The 27177-nt window shown below is 41.1% G+C and overlaps 2 protein-coding genes across 2 annotated transcripts in view; one reads left to right on the forward strand and one right to left on the reverse strand.

Moving 5' to 3' along the window:
- Window positions 1–1369: 1369 nt before the first annotated feature.
- The window catches only part of wdfy4 (WDFY family member 4), a 38226-nt gene continuing 12418 nt past the window's right edge, over window positions 1370–27177 (reverse strand). Inside the window, exons 22-65 of the mRNA XM_088304229.1 lie at window positions 26880–27058; window positions 26575–26806; window positions 26066–26211; window positions 25882–25993; window positions 25604–25794; window positions 25364–25516; window positions 25210–25283; window positions 24755–24916; window positions 24164–24258; window positions 23986–24082; window positions 23690–23892; window positions 23396–23562; window positions 23157–23276; window positions 22924–23085; window positions 22687–22842; window positions 22283–22409; window positions 22036–22187; window positions 21394–21632; window positions 21171–21292; window positions 20821–21009; window positions 20237–20346; window positions 18022–18099; window positions 17739–17930; window positions 17002–17074; window positions 16682–16896; window positions 15192–15340; window positions 15020–15131; window positions 14144–14229; window positions 14002–14064; window positions 10068–10110; window positions 9630–9749; window positions 9042–9165; window positions 8833–8942; window positions 7764–7914; window positions 7152–7243; window positions 6135–6344; window positions 5953–6058; window positions 4519–4676; window positions 4204–4362; window positions 3645–3824; window positions 3309–3491; window positions 2326–2422; window positions 1666–1795; window positions 1370–1583 (exon numbers count right to left, since the gene is read on the reverse strand). Coding sequence (XP_088160355.1) covers window positions 1520–1583; window positions 1666–1795; window positions 2326–2422; window positions 3309–3491; window positions 3645–3824; window positions 4204–4362; window positions 4519–4676; window positions 5953–6058; window positions 6135–6344; window positions 7152–7243; window positions 7764–7914; window positions 8833–8942; window positions 9042–9165; window positions 9630–9749; window positions 10068–10110; window positions 14002–14064; window positions 14144–14229; window positions 15020–15131; window positions 15192–15340; window positions 16682–16896; window positions 17002–17074; window positions 17739–17930; window positions 18022–18099; window positions 20237–20346; window positions 20821–21009; window positions 21171–21292; window positions 21394–21632; window positions 22036–22187; window positions 22283–22409; window positions 22687–22842; window positions 22924–23085; window positions 23157–23276; window positions 23396–23562; window positions 23690–23892; window positions 23986–24082; window positions 24164–24258; window positions 24755–24916; window positions 25210–25283; window positions 25364–25516; window positions 25604–25794; window positions 25882–25993; window positions 26066–26211; window positions 26575–26806; window positions 26880–27058 — 6083 coding nt within the window. The 3' untranslated portion in view covers window positions 1370–1519. The remainder of the gene's footprint in view (window positions 1584–1665; window positions 1796–2325; window positions 2423–3308; window positions 3492–3644; window positions 3825–4203; window positions 4363–4518; window positions 4677–5952; window positions 6059–6134; window positions 6345–7151; window positions 7244–7763; window positions 7915–8832; window positions 8943–9041; window positions 9166–9629; window positions 9750–10067; window positions 10111–14001; window positions 14065–14143; window positions 14230–15019; window positions 15132–15191; window positions 15341–16681; window positions 16897–17001; window positions 17075–17738; window positions 17931–18021; window positions 18100–20236; window positions 20347–20820; window positions 21010–21170; window positions 21293–21393; window positions 21633–22035; window positions 22188–22282; window positions 22410–22686; window positions 22843–22923; window positions 23086–23156; window positions 23277–23395; window positions 23563–23689; window positions 23893–23985; window positions 24083–24163; window positions 24259–24754; window positions 24917–25209; window positions 25284–25363; window positions 25517–25603; window positions 25795–25881; window positions 25994–26065; window positions 26212–26574; window positions 26807–26879; window positions 27059–27177) is intronic.
- lrrc18a (leucine rich repeat containing 18a) lies at window positions 11393–14856 on the forward strand. The gene is made up of 3 exons (XM_088304232.1): window positions 11393–12075; window positions 12157–12236; window positions 13134–14856. The coding sequence occupies exon 3, from the start codon at window positions 13138–13140 to the stop codon at window positions 13942–13944; it is 807 nt and encodes a 268-aa protein (XP_088160358.1). The 5' UTR covers window positions 11393–12075; window positions 12157–12236; window positions 13134–13137; the 3' UTR covers window positions 13945–14856.

Below are 27177 nucleotides of genomic sequence, written 5' to 3' on the forward strand. Positions count from 1 at the left end.
TGTTATGATTTGGGGCCAAGCACATCATCTAAATTGAATTGAACTGCAGAGCACAGGGAGTCGATTCTTGCAAAATGGCCTCTGCAATTAGCAGCAAATAACACATTTTGGGCGGGAGGGAGTGCATTCGTTACGCTCAAGGAGGCAAGAAAGGTGAAGGTCGTGAGGCATTTGCTGAAGGTCAGGTGGAAAAATAGAAGAGCAGATAGAGTAGGATGCACTCTCTCCGTAAGTGGGAGGCGATGATGATGATGATGATGATGATGATGATCCTCATCATCCCCCACAGTTTGCTCCCGTTGGCCAAGATGAACCCGCTAATGACGACATTTATTCAAATTAGACTAATTGTAATCATGGTTAATAATTAGCTTTACAGTGCAGTATAATTGGGTTAAGCTACAAGATGGTTCTGCCTTGGCGCTATAATTTATTTGATTTAATTACTGTGAAGAAGCCGACGCTTGGACATCTCTATCATAAAACCAGCCATGTAGAGAGAATGGAGCTGGCCGTTGTCTTTAGAGAAGGTCATTGGCGGCTCTTTGGGAAAATTACGACGACTATTTTCCACTCTATTAAGCTACTTCACTTAGCACAATTAGCTGCACACACAAAGGTTAAAGACGGAGACCTCCTCCTTCATGACGGAGGAGATCGCAAGTGCAAGAAAAAAATGACACAAAGTAAGCCTTACGTCCTTTTTTCCCCACTAAACTTTCAGGTAAAGGATCCCATTTAATGAGCAGCATTTTGAGCGAGGATGTCCTAGTTTTCCAAAACCCGGCCCGCCGCTGTCGCGACAGAAAAATGTGGGGAAATGACAAAGGTCGAAATGGGTTCATGCAGTCAACTTCCTTTCTCCATTTTGTGCCAGTACCAAACGTAACATTGGAGTGGAAAAAAAATAAAAAAGCTCGTCAAGTAGTGTAAAAGTGCTACATACTCACACACAGCTTCAACCTAAAAAAAAATAAGAATCACACTAGCCAGAAGAATAAATAACACATTATTCAGAATGTTTTTCACCCAGTAAGAATATTCACAAGCAAATGAGTGCGGTGAAAGGATCACACATCGCAAACATTTTTGCAGAGTTCACAGCTCAAAAATGTTGGCAAACGTACAACACCGCTTGAATGCGACTGGCACAACCCAATTATGAGAGGGTGTGCACACTTGTGCAACCACATGATCTCATTGCATATGCTTACTTGCGCTCACAAAGACTTCAAAAATAATTCATTTGAATTACACGGGTCACGTTATTGGTCGGAGATGTTTTTGAAATGATTTATGTCGGTCTCTTTTTTTAAACGTCCTTGAATATCTGTTGGAAGACAATAAGAATTAGTGCAAATAGTCATGATTAGCTAAAAATGTTTAATTCAATTTGCAGGTTAGTCTTTACATTAAAAAAAAAAAAAAAGGGGTACAGTACTAAATATTCACATCCGAGGTAAGGTTCACTTCAGTTCAAGTCTTGAGGCACCAACAATAAATGAAGTCACCCATGAGCTCACTCGCAGGTCCAAGTGAAAACCCGGCCCCAGGCATCACCTGCCAACAGGGTCGCATGGCTCCTACACAAAGATACTTTTGTAACGCATGCAGCGAAACACGCTTAAGTCCTCCGGTTTCCAGTGTGTGTTATTCTGTCAATACCTGGACATGGCCAATGCCGTGATAGCTGGATTCGTTTTGCTGCGGTGCGGCGACGCAGCCTGACTTCTGCTCAGTTCCCGACACAACACCAGACGTCTCTTCCAACGTTTTACCTGCTGTGGCCCGTTCGCTATGGAAACATCATTGCAGCATGTCACGCTAACGATCAGCATGTACGCCTCCTTTAGTATTCAAATTATTTCTCAGTGGTGCCAAAGTGTGAAAAATTCCTTAAATATGAATGGTAAGAGTCGTCTCGGTTTAGTTTGCCCAGCGCAATGTTCAAGCGAGGTGAAGTGAGGCTGTAACCTACCAACGTATGCCAAATTGGATCTGGGTATTATTGCTTTCTAAATTATACACGCACACGAACGTCAGCAGATTCACTCATCAGTGTTTACTGCCTCTATGTTTAATAACTCGAGAACAACATCCTTCCTGCTAGCCCTAACACTAGCGAGGGATCTGAAAAAACACACAGCTTGCTCGGAGAGGAGCGCTTAAAAAAAATAATAATCTCACACTTAAGGATTTATCTAATTAGAGGTGAAACTAAAAAGTAAAAATACTTTTGCTGCAGTTTTCCACTCGGCCACTCCCTTCATCGTGTGTCTGTTATAAATAGATCTATATCGGATCGTAAAAAGCGAGCGGCATTACCGGCGCTCTCTGTCAGCGCTGTTTGGTCTCGCCCTGGGGACACGGGCTCTTCTGGAGGGCCAGTTAATTGTGTTCTGGTGTACTCTCTCCTCCATATCTGGGTGAAAGACACATAACGAGTCGCAAAATCAGACATAATTCAACATAATAGCAAACGCACGCGCACTCTCCATAACTCAAGGTAATAATAAAGTAATAATCCCAATTGTGAGCATGTGTTGGCATTGGCACCCATTCCCTAGCGAGGGCCTAATTTAAGAGTTGGCGGTATGATTGCAGCAAGGAAGCATTATGCTTATATTAAACACACACAACCCATATGCTGTTATTATTACCTTGATGGACACCAGGCTGCAACCTGCGAGGCTAATCGCAAAGTAATGACATGCATTCTAACACTATGCAGTTGTACACTGTATGAAACAAAACAGTAACCTCTTACTTGCACCTGACTGTTATATTTCATTGTTTTATTGTATTAAGACAATTATGACTTAGTTTCTTAAGGTCCTCTGAAAGGCACTTTGAATGTTATGTTTAAAAAAAAAAAGAAGATATATATTATAAGGCGCACCTGTATATAAACCACAGCAACCCCTAAAAAAAATTTAAAAAAAAAAAAACAAAAAAAAAAAAAACATACAAGTCACACTGGGCGATAAGCCGCAGTTTTCGATGTTGAAATAAAATTAGTTGTTGACTGCATGTACAGAACGATTTTGTATGGCAACAAGTTTGTTCATTAAAACAAAACAGACCCAAGAAAAAAAAAAAATTCTAGCTTTATTTAGCGTATTTTCTGAACTATAGAGCGCCCCTAGTGGTGAAAGAAAAATCCACAGAAAAACCGCACCCGTGTATTAGCCGCACGGTTGAAAATCTAGGAAAAAAAGGAGCGGCTTACAGTCCGGAAAATACAGTAGATGATTTCAAAGGTTATTTTTAAATGTTGTTGTGTTATTGTTGTCTACTTTAATACTCGCCCGTATGATGCCATCTGCACAGCCGGTGGCCACGACATTCCTGGCATCCCACTCATGTCGCTGTGTGAAGCTCACACAAAGGATGTCAGCACAAGGCCCACAGGAAGTGTCAGTGCGGGCCAACATTTGACCCCTCATCGTCCACAGGTAGAGCACGGGCCCGGCACATGACGCAATCTCACCCTTGGACAGAGCAGTGCAGCGTTAACGCCCTTCAGGGCACATATGTTCACGCGCAAAAAATGACAATACACACAGAACAGTCTTCCTTCCTTATTCTGTGAAGGACATGAAGACATGACAGCGCTGAGCCAGACATAATCAGGTCAGACTTACTGTGAGGTCGTTTACAGCCACTGCACAAATGCTGCTAGTATGTCCCACCAGTTGTGTGATGTAGCTGAGCTGCTCCAGATCCCACAAGATGCACGTGAGATCAGCGGAACCGCTCACGACCAAGCTATGGGCCTCAGACGCTGTCATGCATGTTACCACTTCAGTGTGGCCGTATAGCGGCTGTGGGTACAAAAAATTATTATATATTATATATATATATTAAATAAAGATGTACCAACTGGAAAGCAGATTTAAGAAGAAAATTAAAAGAGGCCGGAAAATGTCTCAAATGGTGCACATATTGAATAAAAGTAAAGCTTTTATTTTTTTAACACAAAGCCCATTTAATTTTGTTCACCTTAGACATGTAGTTAGTCACATTCAGATTACAAATGTTAAGTTTTGCTTATTTTTAAACTCCCTGTATTTTAAAAAGGGAAAGTTTTATAATGTTGGCTTTCAATAGCAGATGAAAATATATTTAAAAAAAATATTCTGGGGAAATTTAGAGAGACAACAAGAAAGTTGATGCATATTAAAAAAATGCAGCCAGACTCACCTGTCTGAGTTTCATGTGGGTGACTTTGTCCTTGTTGATCACCACATCCCACACACACACCACGGCACTGCAACCTGCAGTGATGACGGTCGTTGGGTTGGGAGAGAGGGCACACATTGTTGGCCCCCAGGCACATAAACTCTCACACACGGCAAATGTCTTGAGATGGACACAAAAACAAGGACATCATGACACAGGACACTTCTTGAGGATTTCATATTATATTAACCAAAGGTCATAAAATCTGTCCCAGCATTGGATCTTCTGTCGTTTCCTTTTCCTTTCACTCATGCACTAAAGCAAATCCCAAATGACCTTTTCAGTGGTATAGTTTCCAAAGGTGCAGCTGTTGTCAGGGAAACCCCAATTGAAGGAGCAGCTCAATGAAGGAGACAGGAGGAGTCGGTTACTCTCCAGGATCACCACCTCTTTTTCCAGACACACTATTTGACCCACCGGACCTCTCGGCAGTTCTGAAGAAATATCAGAATGCTGTGTGAATGTGAGTGAAGCAACAAATTACTACAAAAAACGTCTCAATCCTGTTACTTAAATCATGCTTATCTATTAAATTACTTAACAAATTAAGACCAATAAATGGGAGCTAACTACAACAAAAATCTAATTTAACCATCCTGAGTCAGTTTATGCAGTTTATGTATGTCGTCGGCTTCAAAAGTTGCATGTTTGTACGTGTGAAACTGCGCACACACAGTGTGCAAGGGGCTGTAATTGTTCCTGTAATTGACCTAGCCGTACAGGCACAAATCATTACATCCCGTCACCAGCTCTGCACGCAAAATCCCCAGAAAGAAGCCAAGTCCCGGCATTCCTCCTCCTATTCATCTCTATCTGCTTATTGATCAGATCAGACACTCTAAGATTTAATATGAAATGTAATATGCAGGAATCTCTCCCTGAGCATTTGCAGATTCATCTCCTCTCCCTCAGTGGGCCTGTAGGGATATTCAGATTATTAAGTAGAGCTCAGCAAAAGAGTCATCTCCATATCGTCGTTCACAGATAGCGCTTTCCACCCCGTCCATCGTGTAAATTAAAATATGGATGCTCTCGCACTGTTGCAATGATCCCCTGGAGAGCGCGACACATCTTGTGTACAATAATTGGCGTCAAATGGTGTGAGATAAAATAAAGGGGAGATGACAATAATTGCATGCTATTTTCTGGATTGGAACTATACTCAAAATTGGAGTCACTCTTGTCTTTACAGTGGATATGGAATGTCACAGCGCCCACGTAAAAAAAAAAAAAAAGATTATAGATCTTAGATTTTCAATTGGATTTACATCTGTACTCCGACAGGGCCATTGCAAACCTTGAATTAGAACAGAAGTCAAAACAATACTAAGGGTTTCTTAAGGATGGTCAAAATATTTTGTGTGAAGGGTCTTTGATTTTATTTGATTTTTCAGATGGTCAGAAATTATTTTAATGAATACATTATAATTACTTAATGAACTGTTTAATAAAAAGTAATTTAATGAATCCTTGTTTTTATTTCACTAATATTTTGTATTGCTTTATTTACAGTAAATAAATTAACCAAGCATTTAATTCAATGAATAAAAAGAAATAATCAATAATTACATTTAAATTATACAATTTTAGGCCAAAACAAATGCAACAAATATTAAAGGTCTCTTGCTAATGCTCAATGTCCAGATTAAAGAAGGGGGCAGGCAAATGTGGCCCACCGGCCAAATTTTGCGCACCCCTGCTTCAAGTTACCTCTAAATGGTTGGGCAGTTGTCTTGAGTTTGTCGAGACTGAAGAAAAACGGCGCTGGATGAGGTGGCGATGGCCCTTCTTTTTTTGGATGGGGTTTAGTGAAGAGCTAAGGCAAGGACACAAGGGGTTGTTTTCATTTAAAGAGAAAGAAATTGGCTGACCAATATGTTTCAATTTTTTACCTGTTTGGGAATCTGGCCAAAGTTGCTGACATATCCCAAAATTGTGCTCTTAATGAGCGGATCCTTCGCATCTCCACGGCCTCTCGGAGCATAAAAGTAAGGATGGAAGGTGTTGACACTTTCGACAGCAGCTGGGCCTTGTTGTCGGTAGCCAAAAATCAAGTCGATCCACAAGTGGAGGTGTGAACTCACGTAGTCACTTTCCAAAGCCTGTTAGAAACAACATTATTATTGTTATTGTTGCACGGGCATGCGCAGCGTCGTAATAACAGTGAGGCCAAAGTCATCCGTCAAACTTAATACGAAATTAGAGCACCACTTGTATTAGAATGCACAAGCAGTAAAAAAAAAAAAAAAACACTGCAATTTTTTTAAAGTCCATTTAAAAATCAGATGCTGCGTAGTTAGTTATAAGCCTCCCACCATGTTGGCATTAAAGAAAGATTTGTACACAATTAGCCATAGAATGTTTTTGAAGAGTTAATAAAGAAAAAGAGGACATAAGGACCTGCAGCATGCTGGCCAATATTCTTAATAATCCCACCCTGGAGTAACAGAGGGGGAAAAAACTCATAATGACGATATATTGTCGTAATCTAATTTGTGGATGGAAGAAAAACAACCTTCAAAAGTTACTAATTTTATAAGCATAGTTCAGTAGATTCGGCCATGATAACAGGGAAGATACCCCCAGGATGGATGGATGGAAGAAGGGAGGATCAAGAGCAAAACAGAGAAAGCTGAGAAAGTGGAGGAAAGCCTGCAGACGTGATGCATTGTGGGAAAAAGAAAGGCCGTGTGTTGTGTTGAATTTATTGAAAAGGAAGAAAAGTAGCTGGAACAAATGAAAATTTTGAGAAAACCCAGGGCATATTTAAAACAAACAGCGTCATGGATTCATATTTTTAAAACTGCATGTTGTGTGTTTAATTCTGAACAGCAATAGGTCTCGCAGGAAAACTCATCGTAATGTAATTAAGTAGTAGTGTCTGAAAGTGATGGGATGAGGTGACTGACCTCACGCTGGATTCTAATGAACTCCTGAGGGTCATCTTTGGCCCATACCGGCAGCTCCACATCTCCCAGAGCGGTTCCGTCCACCATGCAGCCTAAAGACGGTGCAGAGGACGATAGATAATCAACAATATTAGTGCCATGATATCGAATTCTAACATGTTGTGCAAATGTTCAACGAGAGTATGCACAATGTGTAATAAGACACATATTACATGTTGTACTTTTGGATGAGACCAACGCGATATTTGCTGATCTAGTCTGGAAAGATTTGTTGCCAATGAGAAAAGTAAAGAGGGACCAGTACAAGTCATTTTGCCCAAAGTCAGACGGGTATAACTCCAGCACACTTAAGACCCTGAACATGATAAACTTTAGAAAATGGATGGATGCAAACATAGATGAGCAAAGGATAATACAAAAAAAAAAACCGTGGTTGTGGCACAAAGTAATTCTACATTCTCATCTTATCCTGTTCATGGTCCTGGAAGCCAATCCCAGCTGACCTGGGCCAAAGGTTCCCCACACCCCGGACGAGTCACCAGTCCATTATAAGGCAAGATATGTGCAGTGACATTTGAATAAGTATAAAAGGAAAGTATTTTGGAGGCAGACCCAGCGGCATGTGGTTGGAGTTGAGCAGAAAGTCTGGCAGGTAGTAAAACTCCGGAATCAGCTCTCTGATGTCACTCATGTTATCTCGGGAGGCCGACTCCCACTCCTTGTTTACACTATAAAACATCCGCTCGGGAATATCAAACCCTCCCTGTGAAAAGAGAAGACAGATAAAGTGAACATTTCATGTCATGTTCTCTTAATTCAGTAGTCAGAGAAGAGAACCTCACGGCATACAAAGGAGGTTTTTCATGCTTCTATAAATTCCTTTAATCTGTGATGAAAATCTCATGAGAGGGAATGTAATTTAGAATAAAACAATTATTGAAATGAATGAAAATAGCTTATATATTGATAAACTTGGTTAGAGATGTAAATCCAGTTATGGATATTACAACACGACTGTTGTTCGCCTCCGTAGACAAAAAGGCAGCGTAATTCACCAGACTAACATCTTTATTGCTTTATTCTGACGATCAAATATGCATGCCTTTTCATTATAATCAATTGGAAATTTGCAACATCAATGGCTATCTTTATGGGCTGCTTTTAGATGCCTCCTGCAATTATTTGCATATATATTGGAATCCCACCATCATTTGTTTTCAAAAAGAGAGAGAAAAAAAAAAACAACCAAGAACAAATGCTGCACAAACATCTGAACAGTTTCTTTATTTCACTTCTCAAAATGCATTTTTTTTTAATGGAAATGACCATGCACGTGTGAGCTGCGCCAGCGTCTTCGTACTGACAAATCAGCAGCTGACTAATATTTTCTAAATTTATTTCATCGAAATTTATATTCATTACAGCTGCCTTATTTGAATTGTAATGAATCTAATCACTAATAAAGACCCTGTCCATAACTGGACCAAACATTTGTGGTGTAGAACCTTGTTTCAATTTCAGAGCCTTTTTTTTTTTTCTTCACATTTTTCTAAATTATGACGTTTATTAATTTATTGGATGATGAACAACTCATTGAATCAAAAATGAAAATGATCAAATTCCATAATTTTCACAAAGGATTGACGGATTGCTTGTGCTCACAACATATATTGAATTATACCTGCAGTGTCTGAAAGGTATGAGAAAAAGGCTCCATGCGAACAAGGAAAGAGGCCACAATGATGGCTGACGAATAGTGGGTACAGTAGTGGCATCGTGCTGACAAACCTCCTAAACAAAGTGAAAAAGAACACAGGGCAGGGTGAATACAAGGTGTAATATGTCACAAATGTAAGAAAAAAAAAGGAAAATAAGAAGATGAAAGGATACCTTCACTCTCACTGTACTCCACTTCTTCATATCGCTGGATGAACATCTGCTTTCTTTTCTCCGTCTGAGCACCCATTGGCTTTGACAGATCTCGGAATGTCGTTGGATCTGAGAGGTCCAGTGTCTGGGACATACAGTTTGTACTTGGCATAAAAAACACAAGAATGCAGCCATGCAATTGGAAAAATAAATATTAACTGTCGTGGAACAAAATGGTGACCCACCGATGTTCATCGTGTATAACAATAAACATCCCTTCACTCTCTGCATTTTATTTTTCAATAAAAAAAGAGAACTGGTCCCTAGTATGGTCGAGAATTCGGTAATTCACAAAGTGTGGTACGGATGCCATGAGTAGTATGCAGGCGCCCTCCAGTGGTGCGTGAAAGAATTACTGAATAAAATGTTCAAACTGTGCATGATACGGTTTATATTTTCATGACTTTAGTCAAATTGCTAGTGTCTAACAAATACGTTCAATTGAGTTGTTGGTCTTTATGGTGAAACTGGGAGAGCAAATTAATTTTTCCGGTGGTACATGGTGTAAAATCTTTGAGAATCACTGGCCTAAATGAGAAACTGTTGTACCTCAGACGTGTAGTCAGCAAGAACCCAGGGGAACACGGGATACTGCATGAGGTCATTGTATGTTCTCCCAGCAAGAGTATTTAAATGCATCAAGTACTCAAAGTTGCTGATCTCCCCTTTCTGTAGGAATAAAATGTACACAGAGGACGAACAGATAAACATTAATAAAGATAAAGAAATAAAACTGACATGTATGGAAAACAACATTGCTCTCTACTTAGTGTTGATTGTATGAACACAGTAATTATACTTCCTGTTTGAAAGATTATGAGCAACATTACATCCTAATTATGATTATTTCCCCCATTTTAATTGACTATTTTAGCTTATGAGTCAGGTTTTCTGACAATACAGATGCTGCCTATGCAGTGATTTGGTACACAAACAAGTCTTTGGAGTGGATAAAAAAAACACAACAGATTACCATCTGAGTCATACCTGCCATTTAACAAGGGTTGTCTTCTCAACCACGGGGGTCTTTCTGATGATGCACAAGAGAACAAGTAGCGTGTATGAACACCAGAGGCAAAACATTTCTTACATTTTTGTTATACTTGTTGCCAAGCAACTGGTGATGAATCGTAACAAAGCAGAAGTGACCCACCACACTTGTGTGATTTGGGCTTTTTTTTCCCCAAGTAAACCACAGCAGTACGTTTCCCATTATACGTGAAGTTAATCGCTCCATCTGTTCAGTCTTATCCTGTTTATGACTAACCCATTTCTCTCTTTCTCCTGTGGGAGAATTCACTTCCCCTCCAATTTTGCAGCAGCGGTACTTTTAATATTCACAACAGTGAGATTTGTAGTTATTTTATTACCAATTTTTTTTACATTTCTTTTTTTACCCTGACTGTCAAAGGTTACTCAAGTTAACCAACCTGACAAGGTTGTGTTTTTTTTTAACTGTCCAGGGTTTTTATCATTTTTCTTTCAGCCCTATCTACCAAGTATTTGTTGATGACCCTCTTATTGGTAAAAGAATGGTGACTTGATTTAACTTAAGTTGCAATGTGTCAATGAAGTTCTTCAAATTAAATTTTTCACCATATCAAGAAAGTTTAGTTGACTGGAACAATACATTTTGTATGATATTATGTTGCAAAAATGTGATCACTGCACACTGTTTTTCCATTAACTAATATTAAACTTTTATCTGAATGAATTTAATTGAAAATACATTCAAGTTAAGTTCTCAAATGGCTGGTGGAAGAAGCATGAGCTTTTCTTTCAAACAAATGCTTTAGAAAGTCCCCATATATGACTTCCAACAATAGTTTTAACAAATAAACCTGGATTAAAGCTATTGATAATTTTAACAATAACAGTGGCAAAGTGATGAATACATCCAAACAAAAAACATCTTTGACTTAAGTTCGTGCTCTTTAAATTTGTTATGTCGTTACGCGTCAGAAAGCGGCCATGCATCTCAAGCATGGCGTCAATCGTTGGACGAATGTAGAGTTGTGTGTGCAACCCTTTACGATTTGCTGTTGACTCGTCCAGTAAATACGAAATATAAAAGTTGTAAGAAATCTATTAATTGGTTTTAGGTTGTGAACTCGGAATTTATTCTGATGCTAACAGTAAACAGTCCGTTGACACATCAGCTTCAAGTATAGCGCCGATGTAGCTATCAGCAGCGTCTGTCACGTTGTTGTGGCGTCATCGTTTTCGGGGACGACACAGTTTGATGACGTCAAGAGTAATATATGGATAGGAATTACCGTACTTGGAACATTCCGGAAATATACTTCCATAACGGCACCATTCCAACGTGTTTGGATGTAACCAGAAAATGTCGTGACATATAAAACCGGGTGTATTTTGTTTTTTAACCAAGCTGCTGCCATGAATTCCAAGCGAAGGCCAGAGAAGAAGAAACAAGGCAAAAGCTATCGATGGGTGGGCGGGTTACGTGATTGACAGTCGTCATTCTTTCGCTTCCGAAAAGCAACTTCAAACGAAAAACTAAACGTGGTTACTGCAAGGCGCTACAAATCAGTATTCCGATGCAGTGACATTTATATTCCAGGATAGGTTACATTTAATTGCTTAGTGTTATACTAGGCTTCTAGTTAAAGACTATATATAACTAAGTGATCACTGAAAGTGTTTAATTGTTTCTATTACTTCCACACTGATAGTTAATCTACGAGAGCATACATATCTATGTTAGAATGTAATGAACATTTCATAAAGTAATTTACTCGCACAACACTATCTATCCAAGTTGTTTAATTTAAATTAGGAGAGCATTCATTTGCTCCTGAAATCTGCTCCCCCCTCTGTGGGCCAGTAACGTGACAATACACTCCTGCTGCCAAGAAACTCGCGTTGCTAAGTAACCATGCCAAACAAGAGGAAACTTGCATTTTCCGTGTGCAGGAAAGGAAACATTGCATTCCCGAGATTTCCTCTCAACTTTGAGGATTACAATTTCCAGGTATTACTTTAGTGCATCGTCTAAAACCTGACCACTAGTTTGTTGCAACGGCCTAACCTGCGTTTCATTTTTTTTGCACAGGGTCTGAGGCTGTTGGTAGGTTTTTAAAACGGAAGACTATCACCACTTGGTCAAGTCAGAATTGGGAATATAAGACTATGGTGAGTAAATTGATTCATTTATGTTGATAATAGTCAATTAAAATAGAACAGATCAATTTCTAAGTCCTCACTTCATCCAATAAACCCTGAACAAATTATTTTGTAAGCCCACACTAAATCAATCATTGACTTTGGCCCAGTATGTGTTATCTAATTGCAGGCAATAATTTCATGCAATAGTTTTCTATAGGAGGTTATAATAGAACAAGCGCCAGTGGATAGCCCCTCTCATCCTGAGGATGATGAATGAGGCGAGAGAGGGCCTTGGGGTGTAACACAGACACAAACATGCGCGTACCTTGCTCTCTTAAATCGGGGGGGGGGGCCGAGCCTTCATCAAACTCCAAATATCCCATAACTATCATTTATCAAAGTCCTGATTTGACTCTTCATTCATGTACATCCACTTTAGTACAGTGAAATCGTGTATGCCATTACATGTACATGCCCTAAGCACCCCAAATAATCACACACTTTCTTTCCTGGCCAAACAACACATTCAGTGATGGAGCGTCAGCTCTCATTTGTTTTTGCTGCATTACCCAGTGTCGCCTCTCTGCGATTATTCCTCTGCATTAGCCTTAATTAGAGAGTCATGCTCTTAAATACCCCCATGGGCAACACCGGGTGAGCGCGCACTCGTTCAAACATAACACTGCTGGGCACACACACACACACACACACACACACACCCACGCACGTGCATACAAGCTTTTAATTCCTCAGAGAGAATGCTTTTCCTATTGCCCCTGGTTATATATGAGCCTTTTTTACTGTGCGAATAAACCACATAAACTGTGCGCAATGGCACACACTGCAAATGTATTTACTATAAATGTTGATATAAGCTTGAAAATGTTAGATAAATCATGTGGTTATTCCCTGTGTGTGTCACAGCACCATGACCAAAAGGAAAGGAAACACAGGGACAAAGGTGACACTCAAGGATGCCAAAAAGGCCATACGAATGAAACCCGACGGGTGGCGCCGACTGACACTTAGCAACATGGGCATAACCATTTTCCCGCAGTGTATCCTCAAACTGACTAATATGGATGAGTTGGATCTTAGCCGCAACCACATACAAAAAATCCCAGAGAGCATCGGGAAGTTGTCATCGCTCAGGTGGCTGGACCTGCACAGCAACAAGCTGGAATCTGTGCCCGAGTCCATCGGTAAATTGGTGGGCCTGACCTATCTCAACCTCTGTAACAATCGTCTCACCTCGTCAGGTTTGCCCGCTACGCTGGCCTCACTTAGAAACCTGACGAGTCTCAATCTGGGCTTGAACAAGCTGGATGCCCTGCTTCCTACTAATGTCCCTCTGGAGAACCTCCAAGAGTTAGGCTTGTTTGACAACCTCTTCACCACACTCCCAGACATGGTGAAAGCTCTATGCAATCTGACTAAAGTGAACATAAAACGAAACCCCTTGTTGAAGGAGGCCGGTGAGGGGATGGAAACTGAAAAGCTAGACGAAGAGGACGGTGTGTACCTCGTCCATGAAAGCAGACTATGTAGTGTGTGCCTGAAAATATGCAAAGACCCGGGAGGAAGACATTTGAGAGGGGATTGTGCGAGAGAGAACTTTGAGGACAAAATGTCCTTTTCGGGACTTTTAACACCCAACTCGGTGGCTGCGGTCAATCAGGACGTGTGGAGAGTTAAGAAGATAGAACACTATCAGTCTTTCGAAAGCAATATTTGACATGTTTTGACGAAGTATGAAAGCATTTGCAGTGTCCATGCGTTGCTGTTTGACTACCTGGCATTTGCAATGATGTCGGCTACACCTCTGCCTTTTAAGGATGTGACCACCTTGCACAACCTGCAAGACAGATTTTTAGATCAAGGTAACAACCGTTGTCGATCAATTTCACGTGCATCACTCAGAGAGGTCTTTTTACCTTTTGTACGCAGAGACATGGTCTTTATTTATGAACACCAAGAAGGCTGAGTGGCCATTTTTCATGAAGACCTCAATGGCGTTGTCCTACGGAGGAGGACCGTGATTTACCTTAGTGTAACTTTACCAGGTACTAATTTTAAAGGCATTTCATGTCAAGATGGCAAATAGAATTGACACTAAATGCATGTTAAATGTTTCATCTAATCTCAACATCTGAAGTTGTGTTTACTAAAGTTTCAGCTGACCCAAAAAACAAATGTGTTGTATTCCTAGGAAACAAGCAAAAGGTGTTGACGTTTTATTTTGCATGTCATTAAATCTGCCTCCTGTTTACACAAAAGGCAAGCAGTTTGTTTGGCATTTTGTCCTTTACTGTAAAATCAAGTTACATCGGAGTGGTGGGTCGGTTCAGGTCACCAACCCACATTTTGGTCTGTGCCTCCTTTTTTTGGGCCATGGTTCGGTATATTTTTGGTCCGTGGTTTGTGTTTTCCGTCTCTGAAAATGATTTAATTGAAATGTACACAGGCACAACATAATGTGGCTTTGCCCGTTTTCATGACTTGACCAAGCCACAGAAAAGGGATACAAATTCTTATCAATAAATAATGCACTGCAAGTGAGATTTTCTTGTTTTTATCATATGTGGTATAGTGAGCGTGTTCAATAGCAGGTAGTGCAGTACTAATCTAAGTGGGTACCATGCAGTGGAAACAGGACTTAAGTTTGTAGGAGGTTGTTCTAAATCCTAAATCTTATCAAGAGTTCTGAACGAAATGATGGATAATCCTTTTTAATTTCAAGAAGGATGTATCAATATATAAATAAAATAAAATGTATTCATTTCTCTTGTAATCAGTGTGGGATGTTTAACCTCTAACAAGAACCGCATAAACCGGGCCTCCTTGATGTCCTCGTAGAGCCAGCGCCTGCAGCTTGACGTTGACTCCTTGCTGAGCATGCCGGAGATGAAGGAATCCCTCACGCTGGAGAAAGAATTTTCAGACTGAATAAGGAATTCAAATGTACAAAACACACAGCCGTACCTGCTGGGGTGGTGCTCCGTGCAGCAAACGTCTCCCGACGGAGTCAGTGTGAATCCTTCGCACAAGAGCAGACATTCTTTGGCAAAGAGCAGCACCCCCTCAGTCACACGCAGGCCGCTTACCATCACGACACACATTTTGGCTTCCACCTAAGCAAGAAATTCATTGGCGCACTTTGTGACGTGCACATTGATTGATCATTTTAATCACATATTTGAATCATTATTAAAAAGACACCATTGAACACTTCATTATAGGAGCTGATGGATGGGGAGTAGAAGGCCTGGCCCCTTTTCTAGCATTTTTATTCAACACCAGAAGGACCCACATGCTGCTTTCAGGGCTGGTTGGAGCTAATGCTAACTGCATGGTGTTAATGTGTGTAATTCTATTGTCTCTCCCTTCATTTCACAGTGAGTGTGCACACCTGGCTGCCCCCCTGTGTTGGCCCCTCTGGGACACAGAGCCCCAAAACCATATGGGGCCCCAGCATAGCTGCAGGCCCCTCACAATTTATACTAATCAAATCACACTCCCTACCCCCCCAGACCTAAGAGTCACACTTGTGAAGGAGGAGGAGGTCTTGCCTGGCCATTATTAGGGGAATTAATCACTGTCACATACACAATAGGCAACCTGCTAAATGATCAGAACCTCTTGTCTGAATGCACACAAACGTGCGTGCTATGATGAATAGTGTCACGCGAAAGCCTTAAGAGTCAAAGTGGGACTCGGCGACATAGGACCTCATTTTTACCCACGGTTAGATTAAATGGCAATTTCCATTAGCGAACACAAGCTGCAATCCGCACGATTTGCCCTAACAATGACTAGATTTCAGGAATTATCATCAACGACTAAATACATAACAATAAACTTGTGTCCTTATCTGCGTATTGTGCAGGGGACAGATATGCATTAGAGAGATTTAGCGACTGATTGGAAGGAGAGAAAAGGACTTTATTGACAGAGCCTAATGTCAGACCATTGATTTCTCCCCACACACATTACTGTCATAATCACACTATCGGCGCCGGAAAGCTAATTATGCATGGGTCCGCTTTTGTGTGTTACTGTCCGCGCTGTGTGTTAATCGGCATCTGTGTGTGCGGGTGCATTTCTCAAAGCTAATGACTGTGTTCATTTGACAGGATTCTCAGCAGGACTCACACACTTGAAGCACTGCGAGACAACTACGCAGATCACACACTTACTAAGCAGATGTAAGACAGCTTGCATCACCTCCTACTGTTTTTATTAATACATCTGTCAGAAACATTAAAAGGCACGGCTGGTTGCCGGAGCAAAGAGAATCCCTGTCAACATGTGCCGTCTAACTCAGTGCAAGAATGAAAAGAGCTGAGCTGGGCCTTACGCTAATGAGGAAAAATGAAATCCTGATAGCAGCATTGAGCTGTTGGAGTCCCTCAGACTACTCCTGATAATTATTATGATAGTGCGTGAACTTGGCCATCTTACGACCACGGTACCTCCTCTGCACGATACAGCTCCTGCAGGATGATGCGAATGTCAGCACAGGTTTTCGAGTGGGAACAGGGCTCGGAGGTGAAGGGTTTCGCGTGGTGTTCAAAGGCAGAAGGTGCTTCATTCAAAACAGGAAAGAAGGTCAGCTGATCACAAGCCTGTCCTCCATCCTCGTCTTCCTCTTGAGCCTTGGTGGCAATTTCGCATTGAATCTTTGGTTCTGGTACAAAAGGGAAAGCATGACTTTTGCACATAGTAATAAAAAAATAAAAAAAATCTTAATGTGTCAGAATTAAGTTTCGGTTTTATTTTGTGTTTGTTTTACCTGTGTTAGCTTCTGTTCTGTTGCTTTCTGCAGATGTGATCTTCCTCTCACCCAGAGACAGAGCTCCTAGCACCTTCATAAATAGCATCTCATTATATTAGTTTTTATTTATTTATTTATTTATTTATTTATTTATATATATATATATCGCTCTTTTATGCAAATCCTACTGACGGCATCTATGTGTCATGGAATGCCATTTCACACTTCTCTTGCACTTTTGTGATCAAAGAAATTGCTGCTATCCAATTAGTATTTTCTAGAGCACACCAGATGCCGGCGATGATGTCATCCAATTATCTGATCGTGGCATGCCTTGTTGCTGTGTGAATGCTCAGTAGAGTTGTAAAATGCAGTTTTGAACAAATGATCAATCATCTGTTATGTATCCAATGTCTCAATTTTGTGGGATATTTGTGTAAAAGAGGCTATTTTGCTAATGTTTGACTTGGTGCAACTGCTACACTAAAAACCACAATGCTCCACTTATTATCTTGATTTTCTTATGCACTCTCAGAGAGAACAATTCTCTACCTATGGCTTGCAAATTCACTTTCATCAAACCTTTGACAAAAATGCAAAGGTCAAAAAAAAAAAACACGTTCTAAATTCAATTGTAACCTGTTTTCTGCTCATAAAAAAAATCTCTATGGCGGACACCGCAGATAAACAGCTATGAATCCAAAGCATCCCCGTGGGACATTTGCAGAGATTGCCTTTTCCAGTTATTACTGTACCCGTCTGGATCGTCTCGGTTCCTTTCTGCGGATGCGTAGTCGAGTGCGGTTGGGTCCTTCGGCAGCGTCTTGCACCCAGTCGCGTGTGAGCAGCACGCCCGGACTCGGCCCAAACACGGCTCTCTCCCTCAACAGCTCTGTCTCCACGAGCAGCCATTGGGAGTTGACCCGATCGCACTCACTGGCTTGTAACTAGGCCGCAGCAAAAAGACAAGACCTCAGGGATGGCAAATACAAATAAATTTGCTCTCAAAATACATTCTCAAAAGTATTTTCTTCAAACCTGCAAGTGGCTTGTCCTCATATACTCAAACATGCTATTGCCCCTTTGTCGGTGCGACTCCATGCAAGACAAAAACTCCTGAAAAAATACAAGCAAAATAGTGCAAAAGCAAATCGCTCCACCTTCCACGCACATAAAATTTGTATATTCATCTTGTTATTTCCTCATGCAATTACAATGCATTCACACAATTGCATCGGCTCTAAATTGCATTCACGGGCGCCAAATAAGCTAGTGGCTACAGACGTACAATAACCCCTGTCTGAGAATGTAATCCTTTGTTGGTGTGATCTAATTAACATAAACATTAATATCAGTGAGCCGCAGCACAGTAGGGGGCAAGGTAAATGTGTGTGCGTCGATTAAAAGAGAAAAGAAAAAATAACAAGCGGAGCTGTGTTGACACTGCAGGATGCTGGTGTTGAGCAGACACACAGGGATCGTATTCGCACTGTTAACTGCTTCATTAAGCCCATCATCACAGCAGTGCTCGCCGAGAGACGACTGAAACAACATGTGTCCATCCTCACTGCTGACCCACGACGACCATTTCACTGAAGGAATGAACACGCAGTCACTCTTTAGATGCACTTTTATTTACAGATGCTAATTCTGCGTTTTGGGGTATTACATCGTAAATGAACAGCTCAACAATACGCAGCAAATAAAAAAACAAGAAAAACCTTCTGTTTTCCTAAAAAAGAAGCAAAAATTAAACTCATTCCGAACTAAACCCATGACAATCAAGTTTCGATTTGACAAGTCTGCTGAAGAATGAAAACGGCACAGCGTGTCTTTCCAAATGTGGTGCAGTGGAAGAAAGGCACAGATGCAATGCAAAGGGGGATTATGAAAATACTACAGAGAGAAGAGTAATAATGAAGTTTGCAAACCAGCGCCGTGGCGTTACAGATAAACAGCAAGTCATCTCGCAGTTTCATTCCTTCAATTGGACAAACATAAGTAATATATAGCATTAATTACTCTATTTAGCAGATAGGAGGCTCATTGGCTTTTAAAATGCTGCATTAAATACATAACTCATCCCTTCCCACTGCAATTAACATCCCAACATCACACTCATTTCCATTTTAATGACTTCCCAACAATAAGCCACCTTTGATGATAAGGCAACATAATGTCAACTTCATTCTGGGCTGGTAGGGAATGTGTAATGAACTTAACGTGATCATTAGTGCTGTTAATTATCGGCGTAATGTGAGGACACAGATATGATTATGGAAACGGCATTTGCTGATGAAATAATTCTTTGGAAGCCTTGCACTGAGACTGCCTATCACTCACACTATTTTCACTCAATACCTACAGAAGGCTTTGGGACGGCTTTTTGTTCAATGAACTGGACAGTAATGTTCATATCGGAGACGGGAAAGCCACGCTCAGCACACTGTAGTGCTGCGTTAATGTGGATCCCCGGACACATCTCTCACTTGCCAAATAAAGGCCACAAGTTGATGATCCAGAAATTAATTATTGTCTCACTGATTTCTTTGTGAGGCCGAGAGCAAACCGGCTCAACGTTCCGACGATCTGTCTATTAGTTTAGAAGAAAATCTCAGACGGGCTCAGAGTGACGTGATTCAACAAAGTGCGGGTAAACATCTCTCCTGCTTCTTCTCACGTGGAAAAACTATTCATCACCCTGTCTGATAGCCTGTCAGATACTGATATGATAAAGAATAACATCAAATGAATAATGTTTTCATCAGATTGCTACTGCTATAATTGCCAACCCAATTTCAGCGGGTAGGAGACGTGCACAAATACACGCGCGGGCACGCACACACACTTTACAGGGCTGGGGCGAACACAGACGCGGTAATTTCATGCCTGTGTGCTTGAGTAATATGTCCCCGCTCCCTGCTCCAGATGGCTCAACGTCTTAAGCGTTGTGGGGGAACTAATGATGTGGACCACGTGTTTTGGGGGGAAAAACAACAATAAACGCGTCTTTAACCTTCAGCGGCAAACAGCGTGTTGCGGCGAATGTTCTCGCGAATGGGCCGAGCAGATATCAATTATTATAGCCACTCAGGGGCAATCAGCTGTGATCTTCCAAATCAATTTTAAGAAATAATAAAAACACTCCCACGGGGCTAGACGGCCCACAGCACGGATACAGGAGTGAGTGACTTTGGAATGAGTGTCGGCTGGTTTGCTAGCGTCACATTAATGTGAGGATGCGAGCGCGTACCTCCACTGTCACCGTCTCCCTGTCCTGCCTCGCCATAGCTGAGCGAACGGCACTGCTGATCATATCAAACTTCTTGAGAGGGTTGCTAGCCATCGCTTGCTTTTGATTCTCTGTGAGGGTATTGTACACACACACACACACACACACACACGCATATAAAACACACAAATGTGAAATTTCAAGTAGACAAAAAGACTCTGTCAACACGGAGCAGCTCATTTAGCAACAAACTTCCTTCTGTGGTGGTAAAATTCAAGATGGCTCCCATGAACTTAGTATGGGTTAAATGCTATTTTTGCCATCTGTGTAGAAAAAGTGTAATATTCAACACGTGATGTGAAATTTGATTTCCTGCATTTCTCTTCTCAAAATATACAAAAAGCAGACTCCTTGTTATTTTATCATCTTGTGTTGAACCATATACAGTTCTGACATGTCCCATATTATATTACAGTCTATTAACATAGCTTATATCATTGTATTTTTTAGATTAATTTGACTCACATTTTGTTTTATCAAGTGTTACTCCACCATGATACATTTTTTTCCCAATCATATGATAATGACGCATCATAAGAGCTAACCTGAGTGCAGCAGCCAGGCTTTGTGTGCCACCTCCTCCCACAATGGGCTGATGTCAGTCATATTCACCGGTGTCCTCTGAGCCGTGTGGCTGGTTGAGATCTCAATCTTGTACGCTTCCTCCAGAGTGTGCCGTCGCTCCGTCATCACCTTGGACCAGCAAGCCTTCGCTAAGAACACCAGCTCTTTGTCATCTAATACACAAACACAGATTTGTCCGAAACTCGAAAAAAATACACATAAGAAATGTTTAACTCATTTAGTGCCATTGACGGCTAAAGACGTCAAATATCCCTTTTTTTTTTTTTTTTACTTGCTGGGTAGTGAAGGAGTTAAGTCATGAATTTCATACCAGTGGGAAATTCGGCCGCAGATTCTATGTCCACTTCATGTTGTGTTTGAGAGTGAAATAAGTTTGCTGAAACTTTCCTGTTGTGCACTTTTTGGGCGTCACACATAAAGCCTTCCGGGTAACTTCAGTTAAAAAAAAAAAAAGGAAAACACATTCATTCACATATTATGACAATGGTCACATGTGTGTAAATATGAGTCCCTGCACCTGAGTTAGCTCTTACCTGCCAGAGCCGATCAATAGCAGACAATGAAGAAGACACGTAATAAAGTTCACGTTTGAATTGTAAGTTGCCAAGAGAACGTCCCAGCGATCACTGATTGTTTGGAATGTTTTAAGAATGCCCTCCAATTCGGCTCTGGACTGGCGTGGTTGGGAAAGGAAGTAGAGCAGTGCCTTATTGGTGCAGGAATAGAGCGCTGACACTGTCTTCTCCTTCTGAGTTTGTCCTCTTTCCAGGGCCTAATGTATCAAGAAATAATAGTGGTCAGAAATCTTATTTTTCACTGTCATATATAAAAACTAATAATGAGACTAAAATGACATTTTATTTATCTCCTCTGTCATATTTATTCTTCATGGAACCAAAGTCAGAAACTATTGAAGTACAATTAAACATTTTGTATATTTTTTTCATGGCTGTCTCAGCTTCCTAGATCAATGGGAGAAAGTCTCCATAGCAAATAAAATGACATTAATGCCGATTGTCAGATTGAAACTCACACAAATCCTGCCTCTGCAATACACATTTGTTTTCCTTCCCCACTGTGCTGGTTTTAGCAAGCCGAACACAGCATGAAGTTGTTGGCTGGCTATAGCTGAGTGTTTATATAAATGAGCGTATGTGCGTATGGGTTCATCTCACCATTTCAATCTGATCTGCGAGGAAGTTGACTAAACTCTCAGAGGCACCCAGGAATGTTCCGTTGTAAAGTGCCTGCACCAGAACCTTACTGAAGAGGACCACATTACCCGTCAATGTGCACATCTGGCCTGCGGGTCTCTGCCCTTTGGAACCTACATCATACAAAATATTGAAATACCAAATTGGCTATAAAGGAATAATAAATGAATTAAGGGGTACAATAAGAAATACTACATGGTTATGTTACCTTGTGAAATAAGGTGGGTGTCATTTTCTTTATCATTGCTCAGCATGGAAATGACGTCCATCATGAACTCCAGCAGCTCAGTCTGAAAACTCCGCCTCTGCTTCAACGATGCGCCATCTGGGCAGAACTATAATATTTATGATTATTATTATATTTAAGAACTTCCTGCAACATGAGAGTGGAAAACACTCAACACAGCCGTTCTGGTTTTATTTGTTCTTCTAAGTACAGTCATTCCATCATTAGTGCCATTACGCTGCCCCATTTATTCAGTAACTAAGCAAATAGTGGCACCTTCTGGAGAAGTGATGGTATTGCAGGTTCAACATGCAAAGAGTGTACACATTTGAGTGTCAACTAGAATGGAAATTGCCCGCAATTTGATCATTTATGTGTTTACTTACCTCCACTAGTAACACTAAAGGATGTGTGTTGCTGTTGCCGGACACATTGAGAAGATTGTCCATCAGCAGAATACGGATAAAGTCACACACTGGCTTCCTGGGTGACTGACTGAGTTCATCCTCACATTCGGTTATTTTACAAGTCTCATGCTCAACCTAAAAAAAAAAATGCTAGAATCAGTCAAAAGGAACCAGGTATAATTGTCATGAAAAGTAAAGACAATTTAAGGGACAAACCTCTGCACCGTACCAGGGGAACATAACAGCAACAAGCGCGTGGAGGAACTCTATGGATGCCCAAAGTGGGTCTCGGGGTCGAAGGTTATGCAGTCGGCAGAACAACTGCATCACACTTGCCAGCAGCTGAAACTCCCATGATGCATCAGTGCCCGCTCGATGCTTTATTTAAAAGACAGGTTGTCATTGATTTGCCTTCAAATGTAATACACAAGTTTAAGAGACGTTTTTACTTGCGTAATGACGATTTTGGCCAGTTCGAGCAATAATGTTGCAGCTTCCACACAGAGCTGAGGGCCAGGACTGTCTGACTGGCTTTCAATCAATGACTGGAGGGAGTCATTCAAGTTCACCTGTAGATTACGTGAGGCACGATTTGGATGACTTTTTTAATTGCCTGTGAGGCAGACACAGTCAGCACAATTCTACAAGGATTCCCCATTTATGTATCATTTCAGACAAAAATACTCACCTCTTTCTCTGCAGAGTGTCTGAAACAGCGTCCCAGCAGCAAAGCAGCCAGAGCTTCATAGACCTGCGGCAGCTGAAAGTGTCTGACCAGAAGACCTCGGAGGACATCAAAACCAGGACATGCAGCACTGGAACATTCATATGACCAAGAGTGAGCACGAAGGTTATCTGGGGGGAAAGCACACACACACAAAAAAACACCTAAGCCAGTGTAGGGTCACACACTTGCATGGCTACTTGCTGCCTGAGTTTATAGGCCATATTCATAACTGGGTATGGAAAACACGGTGTGTACCGATTATAGCAAAGGGCTGCTCCATGCTATTTATGAGGCTTCCGGGGACCACGACCTCCTGAAAACTGCTCTGCCGTGTCGGACAGGAGAGGAAGTGTGTGAGCAGAATGAGAGCCAGTTTCACAGTGGAAGAGTGAAGATGTGGCTTCAAGAAGAGTAGAAACCAATCACTGCCCAGGATATCGTAGACAGAATTCTGTTGACTTGTAGAGAACAAAACAGAATTTAAACGTTTCTTCCAGGCTATTATGGCAAATTTGAATACATGCTGTTTTGGTTTTGCAAATGACACCAACTCTTTGACCAGAGGGCTGTCTGAGTCGAGGATGTCACAAAGAACAAGTAACAGCCGGTTGCGGATGCAGATGAGGCTGGCAGGAGCGGAATTATGAACTAAAAAAACAAAGATCAAACACGTGGGCTCGTTAAAACAAGTCAGAATTTGTCTTTCATGAAGACTTTGTCATGTGTTACCTTTTGTATCTTGGGAAAGATCACAGTCCGATGTGCCATAGCTCTCAACCACATTATGAAGAGGAGGGAGTGTGTAGATGAGGAAGAGCCCAACTCTGGCAAAATATACAAACAATTTTCACAAACACGTTGACCATGAACGGATTATTCCCTCTGACCACAACAATAGATATACAGGCACAACCTAATGAGTTTTGTACCCCAAAATGAATTAATTTCCTTTAGTGCTGCCAGAGAGAGAGAAAACATGGAGATTGTGTTGCTGTAGAAATTTGGGCCTACACTGACCTTTCGTCAGTTTAATACAGCTAAAAATAAACCAAAATATGTGGACCTAATATTGTGGCCAATGAGTATGTGTTTTGTTGCTTTATGATGAAAAGGTACTATATTTTAGGACATAAAGTTAAACAATGTCCTAAGATTCTGAATACAGCTCCACTAACTCCAAGCAGTCATTGATTGCGCAATAAATCATCAGTATAAACCCAGCTAGGACGCAACATGTCATCCTACACAAAACAGAAACAACGATGGTCATTTTAGATTTCAATTCTAAAAACATCTAGCCAGAATGTGTCCGAGTCGTACCCGCGTATATCCTGAGGAGTGAAGTGAGCTTTCAGGAGGCACGAAATGACACGAGAAACCAGCTTGACTTTTTGATAAGTCACAGAAGGGTCACACAGCTCAAACAGCAGATATGGAAGCACACCCATTTTGTGCATGACCACTGCGATCCTGCTCTCATTGCTGAGGATACAGAAAGAGTGTCGGTCACAATCAGTTTTATTGACAACAAATCGTATTCAATTCAGTCTATGGTCTTCTGTAAAGCTATTTTTGTTAGACTTTCCCATGATATTGATGACAGGCTTCTGCAAAATGTTAACAATGTAGACGATAAGGTTTCCTATCACTCACAAACAAGAGTCTCTTTATTTCACTGTCCAGTAGCTGCATAACGTGTTGTCATGTGAGCAACGGAATTTGATTAAAGCTGTTTTGCTTGGTGACATAACATGCCGAGTGACCATGGGAACTACCTTGGGGACTTCAAGATCTCAGCAAAGTGGCTCAGGACTGAGAGATCCAGATTTTCAGATGTGTCCTTCCACACCTGACAACATGAGGCATTGTATGGAACAAATTGGTAAGATATTCCCGAGATCAACAGAGCTACTGTTTTTAAATGTGTACCTCCAGGTCCAGCAGCAGAGCTTGGAAAGCAGCTGTGTTGTGCAGATATTCCGGACCGCCGCTAACGTCCATGGAACTCGAGAGGCACAGAATCAACTGAAAGGTTCTGTGGCTGACCAGAGTTCTCTTCATTTTCAGCAAGAGAGCAAGCAGCTGCATAGAGTAAAATTATATGTTTAAAAAAATAAATAAATTAAAAAAAAAATTCAAATGTAGCTACTTTAATGATTTGGAACAGACCTTGTATCCGCAGATACGTTCCATTTCCTGCTGCATGGTGGAATTTGTTTCCAGAACGGAAACGCAAACCTTAACCGCGGCATACAAGGAGTTGTCGTCTGCCGCCATTGCAATCAGACTGAGAACAACCGCAGGCCCACCCACGTACAAAAAAGCATCAGCGGCACTTCTGGGGACAAATGTGCGAACACCTACAATATAAAGGTAATAGGCTTAAAAATGCACTTGCATAAATTCAGGACACAGGACATTAAAAATAAATCATGTCCATCACTCACCAAAATGTCCAATCAATGCTGCTCCTATCGTGCGTGCAGTGCCACTCAGGTGCTGACTGATGTTATGAGCCAGGAACACTGGAGTAGACTGGTCTCGAGAGGTTATCCCGAGCTGCAATTAGATGGATGACTTTTAGAATGTACCTAAAAAGCAAATGGTTATTAAAAACAGGTCTGGCCGCACCTCTTTAGCAATCAGCCTGCAGTCCACCTCATTGTAGTTCTCTCTGATGCGCACAACATTAGTTAATGTGGAAACTGCTGGGTTGATGCCAAACGTAATCCTCTCCTCAGGAACCAACCGGAGAGTGAAAGACTCCGCTTCTGGATCTGGGAATAAATGAGAGAAATAGAAGCCGTTCAGGTAAAAAAAAAAAAAAAAAGGAATGAAAGCAAACAGTTTGAGCCTATTGAGTGTCACGACTCAAGAGCATGCTAATAAATGAAATAAAACAATTAAAATATGAGAAATATTACCAATCTTTATTAAATGTAATTCAATATTTTTAATTTGATTTAATTCAATTTAATTATTACTATTATTTTTAATTCCAACCACGTCTCGACTTAATGAGACTGACGCAGGGCAAGCCTTTAACGACCACAATTTAGTTGCTATAAAAAAAATGTAAAAATTTTCAGTTAATCAAGAAACAGATCTAGTAATAACGTGACACAATGTCATGCACTTGCCTTTGTTGCACAAAGCCAGAAAGTTGCCCATATAGACAGTGCCTTGAGTGTATATGACCGCCACAAGCTCATGGCTCAAAGCCTTCTCAAAAAGGTAAGACGGTCCAATGCGCCACACCAGAGCAGCGTGGTCTTTCCAAAGAGTGGGCGTCCCAATCAATGCGTACACATCAACAACAGCTGTGGGCTCCATGTAGACACACTTGCCAGGAAACGGCTGAATATATTTCATCTGTGAGAAAATGCATTCAAATACCGTAAATTCATGTCAATTCTCTACATACAACTCTCTTTAGTGCTCACACCTTTCCAGTTCCAAGCACTTTGCCATTGAAGTAAGCGGAAGCAATGCAACTCTTCTTGACATCTTTGGCCATGACGACGACAAGATGATGCCACTGACCAGGGACCAGCAAACTGGAGCAACGGAACCTCAGTGAGGTGGGCAAAGAGGTTGGCGTGCTCACCTCTGGCTCCATCATATCTGGGGTTTTTTTCAAAGACAAGAAAGAGATGCAAACAAGAGAAGTTTTCTTGTGGAAACGAGAGATGGAACTACGGTACAAGGCTGATATGTTTATATGCACAGTTTAGTAGAGCTAT

Source organism: Idiotropiscis lumnitzeri, chromosome 9 (assembly GCF_059441095.1).
Source record: "Idiotropiscis lumnitzeri isolate Australia: NSW breed Sydney's pygmy pipehorse chromosome 9, RoL_Ilum_1.0, whole genome shotgun sequence".
Taxonomy (NCBI): domain Eukaryota; kingdom Metazoa; phylum Chordata; class Actinopteri; order Syngnathiformes; family Syngnathidae; genus Idiotropiscis; species Idiotropiscis lumnitzeri.

Excerpts from the sequence above, each read along its gene's own strand:
- lrrc18a (XM_088304232.1), top strand. The coding sequence starts at position 13,138 with ATGACCAAAAGGAAAGGAAACACAGGGACAAAGGTGACACTCAAGGAT.